Consider the following 19,215-nt stretch of genomic DNA (forward strand, 5'->3'; position numbering starts at 1 on the left):
TGTAGTACCAGAACCTTTTTTCTAGAAGAAAAGCACTAATAAAAAGAAATCCCAAGATTATTTATGTCAGTGTTTCCCAAACTTGGGTCTCCAGCTGTTTTGGACTACAACTCCCATCATCCCTAGCTAGCAGAACCCAGTGGTCAGGGATGAGGGGAACTGTAGTCCAAAAAACAGCAGGCAAACCAAGTTTGGGAAGCACTGTGCTGTTTTGCCATATATGTAACTTGTTACAACAACATAGTTGCATCAAGGACAAACTAACTAAATATCTCTCAGCTCACACCTTTATTAAACGCTTGCCAAATTACAAAGGTATTGCAAAGAAAAGAGGTTGCGAAAGAGGGATTAATTTCTTCATCTCCAAAGCAGCATTGAGTGTAGTATATAGATTTTTCTTCTTCATCATCATCTCAGTTATTTCTATGTACAGTTGCATCAAAGATTATGGATATCCCCTGAACAAGAATATGAATATTCTCAGTGGTCAACTCAATTACAGCAGTTCTAATTGCTTTATCCATGATTTCTGTGTACATGTCCTCCTTCCCTAAGACTTCCGAACATCAGTGACAAGCACTATGGATAATTCTTCATTATCTCTATGATCTCCATATACATGCGCTCAGTTGCATCAATTCCCCAGATAAAATCTAGGTGGTTCCATTCGGGAATATACTTTTCATAAATGAGGTTAGTAATCCGTGGGCGTAATAGTTTTACATCATTTGGGTGTGCAAACAAGTCTTGCCCTCCAGTCCATATTGCGATCGGTATTTGAATATCTTCTATCCTGTATACAGGAGGGGTTGTCTGAGGATAAAACAACAACAGTAATGACCACTAAAAACTTCCTTCCAAGCAGATGATGTAAAAAACAAGGCAACCTATAAAACAAAATAGGACTATACACAGGTTGCTCATAACTTCCCTCTGGCCAGGAATCTTGAAGCAATATAGCAGAGGTCAGCAAACTTTTGCAGCAGGGGGCCGGTCTACCGTCTCTCAGACCTTTTGGGGGGGCCGGACTATATTTTGGGGGGAAAATAATGAGCGAATTCCTATGCCCCACAAATAACCAAGAGATGCATTTTAAATAAAAGGACATATTCTACTCATGTAAAAACACGCTGATTCCTGGTCTGTCCGCGGGCCAGATTGATAAAGTGATTGGGCCTGATCTGGCCCCCGGGCCTTAGTTTGCCTACCGGTGCAATATAGTATAATATATCCAAAGGCAAGATTACTGGGGTATTATATATGTAACTGAACCATTTTCACAACCAAAATCCATTTGTCAGTGGCATATAAACTGTGTCTCAGCACACTGTATTTCTGAAAACATATATAGTTTTTCATAATCTACCTCTCAATTATTACACTTGTAAATTACAATTCCAGCCAGACGTTATTCCACATTATGTATAGTAATGTAAAAACTAGGGAAATGAAACCTATTTTAAACTACACTTAAAAACATTCAGTCAACTAGCAAGCAAACTACAAAAAACCCTGTAAAATACCTCCAAATTGCACACAACAGAATGTTTGCTAAAATAGTGTGTAAATTTGAACACATCCAAGATAATAAAATGGACTTTAGATAACAGTAAAAAATATGCGAGGATGGGGGCTGAGCTCAGCTCCCTGACATAGGCATGCCTTTGAACATAAATCTAATGTGGTCCCCCTCTAACCTGTATTAAGTGGGAAATAGTATCAAAAAAGTTTCCATGTGAAATATACCTATCAGAGATGTTATTCTGATTTCAAACACTGCCCTACCTGATTGTACTTCTCCATATTCTTTTCCTCTGAACGATGGTCATATCCTTCAAATTGTTTTCTCAGACGCAGCTAGAAATAAATTGTGCATTTTTGTAAAATGTATAATTTCCAAAGATGCAAAAAGTGTCATATGTAGGATTTCAGCAATCTTGACAAAACAGCCCTGTAAGATAGGCTGCTGTTATTTATCCCTGTTCTTTGGATAGATTGCTATAATGGTCTCATTATGAATATCCGTCTATAATCATTTAATAGTTCCAGAAAACATTTTTTAAATCAACTACAGTGGTACCTCAGGTTACGTACGCTTCAGGTTACATACGCTTCAGGTTACAGACTCCGCTAACCCAGAAATATTACCTTGGGTTAAGAACTTTGCTTCAGGATGAGTACAGAAATCGTGCAGCAGCGGCGCAGCGGGAGCAGGAGGCCCCATTAGCTAAAGTGGTGCTTCAGGTTAAGAACAGTTTCAGGTTAAGAACAAACCTCCAGAACGAATTAAGTTCTTAACCCGAGGTACCACTGTATGGATTAATACACTGCTTCTTTAAAATGTTGCTTTATTTCCACATGAGTACATGGATGGAATCCCATTGCATTATTTTCTGGGAAGTACTAGATAGAGTCAGATTTCATGTGCCACATGATCCTTTCCCTGATTCCAAACATCGGAGGAAGCTGCTTCCAGCCATTCTGTAGATAACTACAAAATCTGCAGACACAAATAATAAACATCCTGCTGTGACAGAAAAGCTAGAATGATTGGCAGCAGGGAAGTGGAATAGGATGTTCGGCACAGTTTAAAACAGGTAGAAAGCATGGGTTGAAAAATGACAGAGATAAGAGACTCTAATTGTGTGTGGGAAAGTCAGAGCCCAAGGGAAAGTGAGATGGGAGAAATACAGAAAGTGAATGGGGAAGAGTTGGGTTAACTGTTTCGAAACATGGAATAGAAAAGTTAGATAAGAAAACCAGACTTCAAAGAACTGACCTGCCAAATTAGCTACCAGGCTAAGTTCAAGGTGCTGGTTTGATGCATAAGACCCTACACAGCCTTCTCCAAAATGTTGCAAAAGACAATCAGATAAAGAAAATGCCATGGTGGGAGGAGGGGATCTGGACTTGGCTGACACAGAGCTGCAGGGCTAGAATCTCAGCAACACTCTCCAGTTGCAGGGCTCACACTGTTTCTTAGAAAAAGTTGGTCCAGCCTCTGTTTTGTCCAACCTTTGATTTCTCTCTCTCCTCCCCCATTCCCAATTAATCCCAGATTCCTGTGTCTGTGTGTATGCGAAGTTTGATGTGTTTGTCTTAGCCTTATGGTTACATAAGTGGTGTCACACTTCCCTTACGACTATCCCTCATTTTGGTCCTACTTTTTAAGGTAAGGTTTATTTATAGCTGCATTCTGCTTCATGTACTTCTCCTTATTAGTACTTCTATCTTGTATGCATGCATGTGCAGCGGTGTAGCTAGCCGCTCGGGTGCTTGGTGAGGGGTGTGTGTCCTGCAGCCGGGGGTGGGGCGATCCACCCATAAGGGCGGGGCGAGCCTCTCCGCCGCATGGAGCCTCTCCACCGCCTCCCCCTCAGCTGTAGGGCAGCTGAGGGAGAGGCGGTAGGCAGAAGCAAGTCCCACGCTGCCATTTCAGGCAGCGTGGAACCTGCAGGCACCTAAGCCACCATGGTCACTCCTTAAAAGTTTCGTGAGGCCATTTTTAAAAACAAAAAAGCCCTCATTTTGTCACACACACCCTCAGTAATGACACCCAGGGTGGTGTGCACACACCCCGCACCCCCTTCCTCCACCACTGTGCATGTGTGAGTAAGTCTTGTGAGCAAACTGCACACAGTCCAATACATATACAGAACAGAACAGGGGTGCAGGTGGCACTGTGATCTAAACCACTGTGCCTCCTTGGGCTTGCCAATCAGAAGGTTGGTGGTTCAAATCTCCACAACGGAGTGAGCTCCTGTTGCTCTGTCCCAGCTCCTGCCAACCTAGCAGTTTGAAAGCACATCAAAGTGCAAGTAGATAAATGGGTACTGCTGCAGCGGGAAGCTAAACGGCCTTTCCGTGCCCTCTGGCTTCCATCACGGTGTCCCGTTGTGCCAGAAGCAGTTTAGTCATGCTGACCACATGACTCGGAAAACTGTCTGTGGATAAATGCCGGCTCCCTTGGCCTGAAAGCAAGATGAGTGCTGCAACCCCATAGTTTTGTGTGTATGCGTGTGTGTGTGTATGTGTGTGCGTGCGCGCGCTTCAGTCATTAAAAAATATATAATCTTTTTTTGGGGGGGGGAAGGGAATTGTAAAGCTGGCTAGCACGAAAGTCCTTGCATGGAACTACCTTTCTGAAATTTCAATTACACATGGGGAGGAAACTCCCAAACAGGGGTATTTCCCCCCTGCATGCCTCCCCCTTCCTCTCAAGTTGGCTCAGGGTGTGTGTGTGTGTCAAGAGGACCCATGGAACCGCTTGGGGGGAGGAGGAGAGTGGGGATCATTTTGTCTGGTAAACCAAAATGCTTGTCTTGCCAGATCAATTGACACAGCACTATGATGAATTTCTTCAATGGCATTTTAATAAATATCGAAGAAACATAATATTTGAAAATTCAATATACCTGTTTCCAATGAAATATATTTTGCATAGATGTTCCAGCAGGAGAATGGCTTGCATACACGTCCATTCGGCTCTGAAATAGAACAGTCTACATGGCTTATGCTGCTATGATGCTCTGTTCTGGAAGCCTCACCTGATATTTGCACTTTTCCCTTTTCAACAGCATGCAAAGACCTTTCTTTTTCCCAGAGAAATGAATATACAACAGTCATGATGTCTGAAGATGAGGTACAGATAGAGTCCAACAACAACTAGAGGACCACAGGTTTGCCAGCCCAGTCTGACTGTAGGACTAGAATTCAAAGGGGACTTGTTGGAATCTAGTGATTCAGACATGCTGCAGGAAGCTCACAGTCCATTAGGACTTCCTGCCTATCCATTTCAGCTTCTCATCCATACCGCTAGAGTGCATGTGTACCTACAGGAAGCCTCTTGGATTGACAGGGGTCAACAAAATTGCCATCCTGGATTAGATGCATTTGCATGACTTCTCCATGAATACATAATACGTAACAATACTTTGTGCACAGAATTAGAGGGAAAGTGATGCAGATCTGTGTTCCTTCCTGAGAACTTGTGTGATGAAACAAATGTTCATCATAAAGGTGGAATGGGAATTCTTTGCTACCCCTAGACAGAGGAGAGAACTGGTAATCCATTTCCACATTTCAATAATTTCAACCTGGAAGCTTTTACATAACAAAGCTTAAGCATTCATTAAGCTTAGATATAATATATCCTCAACTCCAGCAACCCCGAACAATCTATATGTTATAGATGTTTTTAATTATTTACAATATGCTTTTAATTTATTTTAAATTCTATTGTTCTACCATTGATGTGCTCCCTCTAGGGAGGAAGGATGAGGTAGAAATTTTTATTTATTTATTTGTTGTTGTTGTTGTTGTTGTTGTTGTTTCTAATCCAACAACAGGAAGTACCTCAAAGTCACATGTGCCCAAGCTTAAGCCTATGCATGTTTGCTCATCATAAACTCACCTAGGATTGCAGGGCTAGTTTTCAAGAGAAAGAATCACCCTTCAGGGGCAGAAGGTCTTGCCCTGCCCTTGCCATTTGGACTACAACTCACTTCAGGGGATTGGGTGTGTAACATATAAGCAATGACAACAGTATAGTGACTGTGCATAAAGCTCCAGAACCAGGTCCGTGTTGTCTGTCTGGTATCTACCCAGCTCACTGCGAACCCATTTTAGTGGTTAGTGGGTGGTAGCGCCACGTTTGAATGGGAGCCAAGCTTTGCCCCCGCCCCCAGTGGCCACCTGCCATTTTGATTTACCTAAAATTTAATTCCCATAAATCTATGAAATTGCTTTGTGTGTGTTCTGGGGACCATCAATAACACTGAGCCAAGAGCAATCTGGTGCTGTCCCTGCCCGCAACTCTTTTGTTGTTGTTTTTGGTATGTGTCATGGTTCCAGCTTGACTTCCAGGGTCATCAGTCTCTTTCCCTTATACCTAACCTACTTAAACACAAGCTCCCCTAAAATTTCCATTAAGTGTTACAAAGACAAGAATATAACTTACCAGGTTGAAATTGGGGGTGTTATATCCAGCCACAAAGGAAAGAACTTTGCCACAATATTTAGGCTGATAAGTGCAAAACCAAGAGACTGGCTTTTTCCAACGTATAGCGTAATCAAAAATATTTTTCTGGCCAAATATTGCCTGAAAAATAATATATTTGAAATTAGCTACCACTAAACCAAATAAAGATCAACACCCTATTCCCACAGAGTCCCACTGTTGTGGAATGTGTATGGAGGCAGGAGGGAAGGAAGTCTATAGTGGTTTCTCAGGCTGCTGCGCCCGCCAAAATCTCAGCAGATCTACCTTTGCCTCTAAGCTAGCAGCAGCAGCAGTCTGGGTGGCCAGTAGATGCCCATTTTGCAACTGGCACTGCCAGGATGTGGAAGAGGAGCCAGCCAAGCTGCATCATTCCATAGCACTTAAGTGCCTTTCCTGCTTCCTATGTCATTATGTAGTATAGCTCATTTCCTATTTTCTATTAGCATCATTTTCAAATAGACAGAAGGCTGCTTAAAATCCTGATGCCACAAGTCCAGTCCTGCTGCCAATGAGCAGAGGGAGGGAGGGAAGGAGGGAGGCAGCTCCAAAGCCCTCGAAGGAGAGCCCAGATGTGCTTCAAGCACCTCCTGCTCTCCAGCTCAGGTTCCTCTCAGGGCATTTCCGCTGCTTCCAGATGACACCTCAGCTGGAGCTGCTTCACAATTCCCTCAGTGGTACTGTGCTTGGGAGGAAGAGCATTTGCTATGCAAACTCTCCTGCCCACACTGGATAGGGGAGAGCTCCCGACATGCAACACAAACCGGGCTGCATGCCTTTTTCTTCATTGCAAATGTCAATGAGACTGCAGTAGGACCAGCAAATATGGCAGGTTGGGTTGGACAGGAGAATAACTGCTGTGACTGGGGATAGTGGCCAGAGTGCTGAAGGGGCCCAAGAGAGCCCCCGTACCTGACAGTGCCACTTCCTGCTTTGCCTCCCCCCACCATAGATCTAATGGGACACTCCTTAGTAAATTATAAGAAACTGTTACAGCACTCTTAGGGCCTTAGGGAAGAATAGCGGGGCACGCTGAGTTTGGCAAACAAATGAGAGCAGGGTGATGGCACTAGCATATACGTGTGTGTGTGTGTGTGTGTGTGTGTGCGCGCACACACACACACACACACACACACACACACGGACTATGAATATAGATCTTTACTCAACTCTGTGCCTAATCTGTGCTCATATAAATAGTGCCCAGAAAGACTTACGTGCATGAACATGTCAGGAATATCCGCTAGTTTTATGAGTGGGGTTGTGGAAAATGTCACTGTGGCTATAGGTGCCAAAGCAAAAAATACTTTGATTCTTTCAGCCAGTTTTGGCCAAGTAGAGAATCCTATGAAACCTGAGAAAATAAAATTTATCCTAAATCAGCAAGCTGTCAATTTCTTCACCTTTCTAGAATACTCACAGCCCTTACAGTTGATAAAAATGTAATTGTCTTCCTTCGTGTTGAGTGCCTTTAGCTTTATATTCCATTCCTGTTGGGCCTTTCAATGGCTAGTTGGTGTCTTGGGGGGTTGGAATGGTCATGTTAGTTTATGCTGGTTTTCATAATATTTTGTACTGTCTAAAATGGAATTCAATGCCTGTTTTTAATCTGGTTTTTAAAATGTATTATGATTTATTTGTGTTCATTTTTGTAAGTCACTTTGGGAAGCATTTTGATTGTAAAGCAAAATATAAATCTTTTAAATAAAGAAGGGGAGCCTTGCTGAATGCAAGGGGGTGGATAGCTCAGTTCCACTTGCTGCTCTGCCCTTTTTAACTAGGATGATGTACATTGGTCCATGTGAGATACCTGTCCAAGAATGTGGAGAGAAGCTCCTATCCAGTATAGATTAGGGATAGGGAACCTGTTGCCTTCCAGAACATGTTGGACCCCCAGCCTGGATGACTAATGGTCAAGTATAATGGGAGTGACAGTGTAACAACAAACATTATGAGGGCCACAAGTTCTCCATCCCTGGTGTGAACAGTACTGAGCTATGTGCATCCACGGTTTGTATCAGGCAATTTCCTACTGAACCAGGGGTGGGAAAGTGGATTCTGCTGACAAGTTAGAGACTCAACATTCTCACTCCCCGATACGGCACATTTGAATGCCAGTGATACCAAGTTGAAACCTGCAGCTGCAAAGGAAGAATCAGGAGCACAGATTTTCGCTTTCTTCCTCTACAGCCCTGCATTTAAACCAAGCCATGGCTGTAGGGGAAGATTCTCTCTTTGCAGCCACAATTTGAAATCAAGTTTCTTCAAAGAACAAACTGGGAGTTCCTTCCAAGCGCAGTGGTTCTTCCATCCCAGGACTGCACTTTTTGAATCTGGCACCTTTTTGGCCTCAGAAAAAGGCACCCAATTCAAAAAACAAACAAACACCCAAATCATAGCAGAAGCTGGCTGTATGCTGTGCTTCCCCCTGACAGCCTTGTTTCTTTCTAGACCTGGTTTTTCTCAGTGTGTCATTGGAACAATATCTCCACATCCCATTGTGATGCTCATGTGAAAACAGCCTGCATTCTGTAACATACCGCTTGTGGAGCCTTGAGAATGGCCTATGTAATATAGTTGTTCCTGCCCGGTTTTATTCAGAATGAAGTGTATAACAGCTGGAAGGTCATAGTATCCCATCTCATGAAAACTAGAGAGAGAAATGCACACAATAATGCATGAGCAAGCATTGGTGATGTATTAGCATTAGTAATGGATAAACAAGAGGCAAGGATTAGCACAAACCAAAGAAAAATATCTACATGGATAATGTGATGACATAATCCACCATCTTTGTTTTCTTACCTAAACTCCCAGAATTTCTTTTTGTTTCTTCTCATTTTTTTATGATTTGAAGACCAAGGATTTCCTCTGCTGTTTCCAAGCCAAACATCATACCCAGTGTCTGCCAATATGAAACCCAAACTGTTGCTGGGCAAGTTCGAAATCCAGTGGGTAGCATCTCCAAGCAAAGCATGTTGCAAAAACACACTGGGCCGTGGACCTGTAAAATAGTAAGAGATGCTTTGTTAATGGCCCGTTATATTCTATATAAGGGACTCCAATTTTCAGTGTGGGAAGGAAACAATTTGATGTATTCTTCTTATTAACTTATTTATTTATACCCCACCTTTTCCCATGATGGGTCTCAAGGCAACTTACAGATAAAACCAAGAACTGCTTAAAACATAGAAAAATCAACCATTACTATACAATTAAATATTGATAGAATTATAAACTATATAAATATATAAAATCTGTTTAAAACATATCAGCCATTACAAGAAAAATGGCACGGCACCAGCCCTTTCATTAAAAGCAGCCAATTCCCAATTGCCTGTTGGAACAAGATTAACTTCACCGGCTGGCAGAAGGACAGCAAGGATGGAGCCAGTCTAGCTTCCCTAGGGAGTTTCGAGTCTGGGAGCAGTCACCAAGAAGGCCCTCTCCCAGGTCACCACCAAACATGCCTGTCAGGGTGGTGGGATGGAGAGAAAGTCCCCTCCAAAAAATTTCAAAACCTGGGCATGTTAATATGAGGGAATACCATTTTTTTCAGATAGCTTGGATCTAAGCTGTGTAGGGCTTTATAGGTCATATACAGTACATTGCATTGCTGTCCTTCTGCTAGCGTGTGTCACTGAGGCCAAATCAGACATCTCAAGGAATGGGCACACTTGGCGCACTAGCTTTAACTGTGCAAATGCACTCCTGGCCACCACAGAGACCTGAGCATCCATGCTTCCAGGAGCATTCCCGAATTGCGAATCTGTGTCTTCACAGGTTGAATCCCTATTCCCTGTTCTGCCTTCTGACTGACTAAAAGTACCCCTGTTTTGTCTGGATTAAGTTTCAGTTTGTTCACCCTCATCTATTACTGATGACAGACACTGGTTTAGAACCAAGATTGCTTCCTTGGATTTAGGTGGAAAGTCAAAATAGAGCTGGGTGTCATCAGCATACTGGTAACACTGAGCGCCCAAATGCCGGACACCCTCTCCTGGCAGTTTCATGTAAATGTTTCAATAGCATGGGGGACAGAAGAAAACCCTGAGGGACACTGAAGGCCAATGGCCATCGTGTCAAACAGGAATCCCCAGCACCATCTCTTGGGTTTGCCCCTTCAGGAAGGAACAGAGCCATTGTAAAACATTGCCTCCCAATCTCATCCTTGCAAAGCAACCCAGAAGGATATCATGGTCAATGGGACTGAAAGGCACTGAGAGGTCCAGCAGAACCAACAGGGACACACTACTTTTGTCCAGTTCCTGGTGTAAGTCATCCACTAAGATGACCAAAGCTGTTTTTGTCCCATAACCAGGCCTGAAACCAGATTGAAATGGATCTGGATCATCCAATTAACTGTCAATAGAAGTTAGTCCAATTCACATCTTTACTTGTTCTGCCCAAGACACTTCATTTGAAATGTGTAGATCACAATGTTCAAGAGGCTTTGCTTCACATATGGCACGACAATGCATTTTTCCTGTGTTGCCCTTGCATACCAATGTCCATTATTAACTTGTTTGCAAATGTCAACATTACTCTAGCATTGAGCTGCAAACCTTCACTTACCAGATAATCAATGAAGGGACTAATTAATGGACTCAACACTTAATTCCTATTTAATTAAACAGTGCTTAATTAGTTGGGATTAGGATTATGGCCAAAAATTGCAAAACTGAGGGTGGGATGGGGTAGGGCTTGTCAGTGTTATGGTGTTACCCTTTCCCATGGCATTACCTTTGTCTGCATCACAGTATCTTCCACAAGGTATTCTGTTGATTGTAAGTATATATCCGTCTTCTGTCTCAACATGGTGTTCCTCACTTGGGTATCCATGATAATGGATAATCTCACTCTGGGGAGAAAACAGAATGGGTTTGCTTGAAGGCATCTCGTTTGTAATTAAGTGCTGTCCATCCATCCGTCCATCCTTCCTTCTGCCCACCTGTCTCTGTTAGCAAGTAGGTGCACCATCAGTAGGGAAATTCACCACAGCTGAGTTTCCAGCTTCACCCAAGCAGATAGAAAGCAGCTACAAGGAGCTCTGCCATGAGCTAGAGGGAGCCCTGGCCGGCAAAGCATCAAGGGAAGTTTTAGCCTCAACCATGACATACGCTCCCACATTTCTCCAATTAAAATAGATATCCTATTTATATTTATATTTATATTTATATTTATATTTATATTTATATTTATATTTATATTTATATTTATATTTATATCACACCCATCTGACTGGGTTGCCCCAGTCACTCTGGGAAGCTTCCAACCTATATAAAAACGTAATAAAACATTAATAGTTCATCAAATTAATAGTCAAATTCATCCTCCAGGGATCCACTGCCATCCCCACTTAACTCACCAGCAGGAACAGGAACAGGCAGGAGCCCAAGGTGTTGGGGGACATGTGGGCAGAGGAAGCAATTGGGGAGGAGAAGGAGGATCCAAAAGAAGGGGCCAGTGACTTGTGAGGTGCTGTGCCCCTTGTGGTGGAGGAAGAGGGGAGTCAGAAGGAAGAGACCTGGCAGCCAGAGACAGGGGAGACAAGGAGAAGGAGGAGAAAGCACTGCAGGAGGCCTCAGATCCTGTAGATACTGAGAGTCATGGCTTTGGAAACCTCTAGGTCAGGCTTCCTCAACCTCGGCCGTCCAGATGTTTTGAGACTACAGTTCCCAGCATCCCTGACCACTGGTCCTGCTAGCTAGGGATCATGGGAGTTGTAGGCCAAAAACATCTGGAGGGCCGAGGTTGAGGAAGCCTTCTCTAGGTTCTCTCCTCTGCTGTCTCCATCCTCAAGGAAGGTGCTGAAGGACTGGAAACAGCAAGAGCTGCTATTGAGGAGGTGATTGAGCAAGCTATAGCAGGAAAGGCGGGAAGGAAGCATGCAGTAGTAGGTGTCATGACAGCTGTGTAGCAGGGAGTGTTTTTGTATTTATTTGAATGTTAGTAGCTGAGGTAACCAAGTGCTTTGCCAATGAAGAACTAAAGATCCTGTTGCTCATCCTCATAGAATCTTAGAGCTGGAAGTGATTTATTTTCAAATTCAAAATTCTTTTGCCTCAATCCTTTTATTTTCCTCTCTATTTAATTTCTTGTAATATAATGTTACAAGTGATTAAATTACGACAAACACAATAGAATATTGTGTTTGTAGTAATTTAATTTCTTGTAATATTTCTTTTTTTGAATTATGGTGCTAGAGGAGACTCTTGAGAGTCCCATGGACTGTAAGAAGATCAAACCTATCCATTCTGAAGGAAATCAGCCCTGAGTGCTCACTGGAAGGACAGATCCTGAAGCTGAGACTCCAATACTATGGCCACCTCATGAGAAGAGAAGACTCCCTGGAAAAGACCCTGATGTTGGGAAAGATTGAGGGCACAAGGAGAAGGGGAAGACAGAGGACGAGATGGTTGGACAGTGTTCTCGAAGCTACCAGCATGAGTTTGACTAAACTGCGGGAGGCAGTGGAAAACAGGAGTGCCTGGCGTGCTCTGGTCCATGGGGTCACGAAGAGTCGGACACGACTAAACAACTAAACAACAACAACAACACAATATTTCTTTATTTCTAGGTTTTTGTAATAAATCTTTTTCTTTCCTTACTAACTCATTTACTTTTTCCAGTTTTTTAATTTCATTTGAATTTTTCAAATATGCATTTTGCTTTATTAGGTAGCTGCTTAGGACTGCCTGATTTGTGTCCCAGACCCTCTTCGAAGTAGAAGAAAGAGAGGAAGGTGAAGAAGTAGATAGTTAGAGATGGAGAGGAGCAAGAAGGAGAGGAGGAGGAGGGAAGAAAGGAAGGAAAGGAAAAGAGAAGATTTAGGGGGGGGGGAGGTTTAAAAGTTGACATTCTACTAGTTCTCCAAAGTCTTTTTTATATTTTCTCACAAATGATGCGGCTTTCATTACTTCCACACATTGTTGTTTCTTTCCCTTGTAAAGAGAATTCCCTCTGGATGTTCCCACCGGAATGAAAGAGCTTCTGTCAAGAATTTGTGTTCACTCCTTTTTTAAAAAGAATCTTATCGGGATTTCATTCAAGTTGATAATTCTTTGTTCCTCAATTACCAGTCCTTTCTGAAAGTGCGCCTGCAGTACATTATTTTTGAAGCTTCTGGAATTGAATACCACTAAACAGCTGGTGATTTCTTACTTTTAGCATAGGGTGATTCACTCTGAAAATCATGTGGCAACTGTAGTACTGCCGATTCCACCAATCAAAGTGATTGAGTGGGCACATCTAGTAGGTAAACTGTTCCCAAGTTCTGTTGGGCTTTATATACTAATTGTAACACCTTGAACTTGGCCCAGTAGCAAATTGGTGACCAGTGCAGATTTCTGAGCACAGGTGTTATATGCTGATATAGCCTCACTCCTGCCAGCAATCGTGTTGCAGCTTCTAGGTCAAGCGCAAGGCAAGCCCCACTTAGCATGCATTGCAGTAATCCAGTATTGAAGTAACCATTGTATGAACCACTGTGGCAAGGCTTTCCCAGCCCAGGAATGGCCACAGCTGTCAAAACAGTTGCAGTTGGTGAAAAGCAGTTCTAGCCACTGAGGCTACTTGAGCCTCCAGTGACAGAGCTGGATCCAGAAGCATCCCCAAACAGTGAACCCGCTCCTTCAGGGTGAGTGCAGCCTCATTCACAGTAGGCAACTGGTTAAATTTTCAGACATGGGAGCTTCTTACCCATGGTGCCTCCTTCTAGCCAGGATTCAAGTTCAGCTTGTTTTTTTCTCATCCATTTCACCTCTACCAATGGCTTCATGTAGATAGCCACCAGCGGGCTGAAAGGCCCTCTCCCAATGCTACTGTCTGGACTTGGTCATGAAGCTAGGATTGGAACCACTGTAATGCAGTGCCCCAAATTTGAGTGCCCTTGAGACTGACCCAGAAACTCCAGCGGGTGCAGAATGCCGCAGCGAGACTCCTTATGGGGTCTTCGCTGCGAGATCACATTCATCCGGTACTATACCAGCTGCACTGGCTCCTGGTGGAGTACAGGATCAGGTTTAAGGTGCTGGTTTTAACCTTTAAAGCCCTATACAGCCTAGGACCCTCGTACCTACGGGACCGCCTCTCCTGGTATGCCCCACAGAGGAACCTACAGTCTGCAAATAAAAACATATTGAAGGTCCCAGGCCACAGAGAGGTTAGGCTGGCCTCAACTAGAGCCAGGGCTTTCTTGGCTGCGGCTCCAATCTGGTGGAACGCTCTGTCACAAGAGACTAGGGCCCTGCGGGACCTGACATCTTTCTGCAGGGCCTGCAAGACAGAGTTGTTCCACCAGGCCTTTGGTGAGGGCACAACCTGACTCCCTCCTCTGGCAACCTGCACAGAATTTTGCTTAACGGTTGCCATCAATTTGATTTTAATTAATTTTTATAATGAAATGTTTTTAGAATGTTGGATTATTTGATTGTTCGATTATTTGATTGTTGTTAGCCGCCCTGAGCCTGGCTTCGGCTGGGGAGGGCGGGATATAAATAAAATTTATTATTATTATTATTATTCCTTGGAGCTGGTCCACGAGGATACCATAATCAATGGTATCAAGTGCCAACATGAGATCAAAAAGGAGCAAGGTCACTTTCCTCCATCCCACTCTCTGCAAAGGTCATCCATCAGGGTGACCAAGGCCAGTCCTGAACTCACCTGTGTCCTCCAAGAATGTCTTCAGTTGCTCCACCACTTTTCCCCAAAAGGGGATATTGACCACTGACTGGTAGCTGTTCTAATCCAAAGCATCTAGACCATTTCTCCTTAGGAGAAGTCACACTACTACCTCTTTCAATGCAGCAAGGACCTCCCTCTCATGCTGTGAAGCATTAACCACACTCTCGACCCAACCAACCAATCAGTCCCCCTCTGCTAGATTTAGGAGGGACAGGGGGCAAGGGAGCATGTGGTTGGATGCAACTGAGATCTAAGAATAATTTCACCTGCATCAGGTGAAATTGATCCCACAAAACAGGAGTTGCAACAAGTGCCGAGTCAACATTACTCTGGAGTTGAGAAACCTGATGCTCAAAGTGCATAAGCCAGTTGATCACAGTGGGTCTTTGAGGGCTCCAGAGGTCCCTCCCTCACACTGGGTCTCAGTAAGCCCCAGATCATACAAAATAACTCCAATACGAGGGTGCAAAATGAGCATTTTCGCTGCCTGTATTGCCACACAGTAGGCAGGATTATGTGTTCTTTTTGGCAGCAGAGCAAGAATTGTGCTACTTTAGTCTCTGTCTGGCTAGTTTCATAGCTTGGAGCTCCTCGGCGTACTAAGGAGCGGCTCGAACTCTAAACTGCTGGAGAGGACACTCAGGAGCCTAACCTGTCAACTGCCTGTTTTATCTCCTGGTTCCATAGGAAGATCAGGGCTTCAAAGCTAGATCCCCAGCTTTTTCCCTGGAAAGTATCCCACAGCATCCAGGAACATTTCAGGTTCCACTCACTCTCTGACAGCAGGTCATCTGAGCTGAAGATTTCTGAGTATGCATGTTAAACATTTTTTTTCCATGGGTTTAACTGAAAAGCAAATAGGCAACCAAGCAAATATAACTAAGTGGCTGGGAGCTGAGTAATTTACCAAAGGATGGTTGACAAATTTACAAAAACAAAAAAACAAAAAACCAAGGTTTCCTTTTCATTGGAAAAATATGAGAATAGCAGTTTTGTGCCAGAAGTTCAACTGTAACTTCTAATGATCCATTGCTGTGCTGCTAGAGATTCTGGAAGCTGTGATGGGACTGTGGGGAGTTACTGTACAGAAGCAGGAGGAAAAAGGATTTTGAGATTACTGTAGTAGATTGTGTGCATGTGTGGCAGACCAGCTGAGGATTTGGCAACCAAAAAGGCAACCTGGGCTACTCTCCCCACCCCCATTTTAAAAACTTGGACATAAGTCTATACTGCAGCAATCCAGGCACTGTTTACATAATTTTGGCAGCTCCCTAAGGGGCATTATGTACCCAACAGAGGCATTATCTTAAATCCTTGACAAATTTCCTTGTTGCTTGGCAGAAAATCCTACTGCTTAAGACAGAACTAGTCATTTCCCCCAAAATCTCAGTATGTGTATTTTCCCAGCACAGAATCATCTCCTATCCAAAAACCTCTCCTTTGACATGGATTTGGTGAGAACAAAGTGTATTTAAGAGCTGAGTTTTAGACAGAAAGATGGTGTTCCAACCAGGTACCTATGCTCCTGATGATTCAAGTCTGGATTTGGAGCACAGGCCTGAAGGGGGTTTCTGTTGCTTCAGGGTAAAAGCAGGTATTGCCTTCCTGCTTTTTGGTCAGAGTTCCTTTACACATGCAGCTGTATTTCTCACACTACTCTTGGAGAGTCTCATGATCTACTGACTGAGCCATCCCTTATTTGATGCCCAGTACCCCTGGACCTGCGTCCCCAAAGCCCTGGATGATGTCTCCTCTGTTACTAAGCCTTTCCTCAGAACCTACCTAGGTTAATCCCCTAATTTCTATGCACTACCTTTGTAGGTCAGTCTGTAGGGAAGGGTGATGCCATCAGGCACATTTGCCCAGGCTTGTTTACAGACTGACCTACAAAGGTAGTGCATAAACAAGCCTGGGCAAATGTGCCTGATGGCATCACCCTTCCCTGTTTATTACTACCCATAGATACTTACTAGTAGTATCTGAAATAGCCCCTAGTACTTTGGCACAAGCCAAAGTTTAATGACAAAGAAATAGCAGTCAAAAGTATGTCTTACTTACAACATTCATAAAACACTCAGGATCCACTGTATCTGCAGTCACACGTTTTTCTGAAGCTTTGAATTCTTCTGAACTGTAAATTCCTTGGCACAAACATGCTACTATAATAAAGCCCCACATCTTCAACCTGTATGGAACAATGCTGTTGCATAACAATAACAACAACAGTAGTAGTAGTAGTAGTAGTAGTTGTAGTAGTAGTATCATATGTGGTTCCTGCAGATTTAAAGCAGGAATGATGTGTCCAAAACTTTTGGTTAACATGAAAGAAAATTCTGAAACCAATGTAATTCCCTGGTGGATCCTTTTTGACATAAAGGAGGAGATGTAAGAATGTGTTGGGAATGGGAGTGGGGATGTAAAACAGATAGGAAAACTATGACCTTGGATAACATGTGATCAGAGCATCATTTAAAACATTTTTTTCTCTCTGAGATTCATGCTGAAATAATTAAAAAATAAATATCAGTTGGACTCTTATGTTGTTTCCCAGCATTTTCTTTCCTTGCTCAAATTTGGGAACAATGGGGAAAACCACACCAGTTCCTGGTAGCTTTATCTGTGGTTAGGGGGATGTGTTGAGGGACTGGTAAAGTTTTGGATCCTTCAGATCCAAGTCTTCCTCTGGTTTGCCCTCAGCATGTTGCAAATCTCTCACCAGGCACCAGCTCCCTCTTCTTTTAAGGTCCTTCTGATACTACAGCTCCAAAATTTGTAGTACAAGGGCCATGGAAGTTTCTGTGGTGGTGTGTAGGGGAGCTACAGCATCTGATCTCGCTCTTCTAGATCAACTATCTCTATCTCTCTCTGCTCTTGGGGAGGGAGATCCAGTGATTCCTAAGTCCCCTGGAATTTCAGGAATGTAGCACTACAAGTCTCTGTTTTCAAGACCTGTGTGGTTCCACTAACAAAACTTCCCAATGATCTTCATGCATTGTATGCATACAGTGGTTCTGTAAAATACACTCCCCATTGGGGGAGAAGTCTTCTGTTCACCATTCCCAGAGCACTGCCTCATCATCTAAAATATTTCAAAAGCCTGAACTATTATTTTTGTTGATCAGAGTAGCTTCCTTTCTCCAAGCCTAGAACTATATTTCCCGGAGTTAACATCCCCCCCCCCCCAATGGAAGGAAGTATATATATATACAAACAGACTACTCACCTAAAGCAGGATTCTCACCCTTCTTAGTTACAGTTGCAATTTTTTATTTTGGGCTAGAGTTCCTAAAGTGCAATTGCTAACGTTATTTGGACAGCTTAAGTTATTAGGCGAGTTTGTCGTCCTCTCTCAAAGGAAGTGCAGAGACCCGACTGAGCTTCGCAGAAGCGTTTATAAAACGGGAGTGTGCTAAAAGTTCTGGATGAATAGCAGTCCTCCAGAAGGTACATCGGAGGGTTGCTCTCTTACGCCGGGCAGTGTCGCCGCCCACTCTCCTGTCTCCCAGATTCTGGCGCGGAGCCCGGCTCAGTTGAAGGAGCCCGCTGTGACGCCACCACGAAATTGCGGGCGGGGCCACGCCACCCCCGCTATCATCGCAGCCTTTTGAAGAGACCAAAAGCAGTTCTTCAAATCCCAGCTAGCGACTCATTATTACCTCCTTCATTACTGTTTGTAAAGAGTTCGGTACAGCCCACAGAGACTGCGTGCGAATGTCGATACATGGCTGAGAGAGCCTTAAGTGGATTTCATGATGTCCGTCTAAAAATACAACATGCGTTTGATCGCAGCCGGCAAGCAGGACAAAGCGAAGCAAATGGAAAGGCTGCCTCTCCCCTTTGCAGCTCACGATGCTAATATCACATGAAACTGTTGAATGACGTAAACTATCTCTTTCGCTTTGTGTTGGCATCCATCTGCCTCGGAGGCTGAAGTGCGCCTCGGGGGCTGAAGTCAAGCCACTGCGTTAGCAGCACCGAAGTAAGGCGCAGGCCTGGAGAGAGTGTGTGGAGGTCCTGGGCTGCCCAGACCACAAGACCCAACTCTCAGTCTCTCACGGATGTGGTCCAAAGGAAAGCAGAGCAACCCATTAGACACCAACTTGGCTGCAGGTGTTGCCAGATGGAAGCGTAGAAGGTGCCGTCCAATAGGGACTCCACTCTTGTATAGTGTTATGTACTGAGTTGAATAGGATCCAAACTGTAGCAGTCTGATTGGTCCTAGAACAATAGGATCCAAAAGGCAGCAGTCTGATTGGTCCTAGAACAATAGGATTCAGAATGCAGCAGTCTGATTGGTCCTAGAACAATGCAGCAGTATGATTGGTTGGCAGGAACCACCCAATCCTGCTCCAGATAGAAGTGAATCCACAACCTGATTGGCTTACAGTAGAATTCCAGAATTAGCCAATCATGTGCAGCCCATTGTGTAAATAATGTATATAAAGCAGATACTGTGAGTTCCAGTCCAGCTCTAAGTCCCCTCTAAGTTCCAGTCCAGCGCCAGGAGGCCGCATTCCAGGCAGTCAAGG

The 19,215-nt window shown here is 43.7% G+C and overlaps 1 protein-coding gene across 3 annotated transcripts; it reads right to left on the reverse strand.

Annotated features, from left to right (window-relative positions):
• Window positions 1–269: 269 nt before the first annotated feature.
• LOC308476743 (lysosomal acid lipase/cholesteryl ester hydrolase-like) lies at window positions 270–18,167 on the reverse strand. Of its 3 annotated transcripts, none has more exons than XM_081004574.1 (10): window positions 17,910–18,167; window positions 16,745–16,960; window positions 10,742–10,859; window positions 8,804–9,002; window positions 8,539–8,648; window positions 7,216–7,352; window positions 5,960–6,100; window positions 4,416–4,487; window positions 1,786–1,857; window positions 270–813 (listed from the first exon to the last, which is right to left on the reverse strand). In XM_081004574.1, exons 2-10 carry the CDS (start codon window positions 16,949–16,951, stop codon window positions 580–582), a joined length of 1,290 nt encoding a protein of 429 aa, XP_080860700.1. In that variant the 5' UTR covers window positions 16,952–16,960; window positions 17,910–18,167; the 3' UTR covers window positions 270–579. The 3 variants fall into 3 exon arrangements, with proteins under 3 accessions (XP_080860700.1, XP_080860702.1, XP_080860701.1); XM_081004576.1 differs by having other exon boundaries at window positions 16,745–16,871; window positions 17,910–18,166; XM_081004575.1 differs by having other exon boundaries at window positions 16,745–16,886; window positions 17,910–18,166.
• Window positions 18,168–19,215: the final 1,048 nt, after the last annotated feature.

Source organism: Podarcis pityusensis (assembly GCF_964106645.2).
Source record: "Podarcis pityusensis genome assembly, chromosome: 5".
NCBI classification, from domain to species: domain Eukaryota; kingdom Metazoa; phylum Chordata; class Lepidosauria; order Squamata; family Lacertidae; genus Podarcis; species Podarcis pityusensis.

Excerpts from the sequence above, each read along its gene's own strand:
- LOC308476743 (XM_081004574.1), bottom strand. The coding sequence starts at position 16,951 with ATGATACTACTACTACAACTACTACTACTACTACTACTACTGTTGTTG. Across the intron at positions 9,003-10,741 it reads ATACTGTGATGCAGACAAAG|GTCCACGGCCCAGTGTGTTT; the intron begins GTAATGCCATGG and ends ACTATTTTACAG. Across the intron at positions 7,353-8,538 it reads TTCTCAAGGCTCCACAAGCG|GTTTCATAGGATTCTCTACT; the intron begins GTATGTTACAGA and ends TTATTTTCTCAG.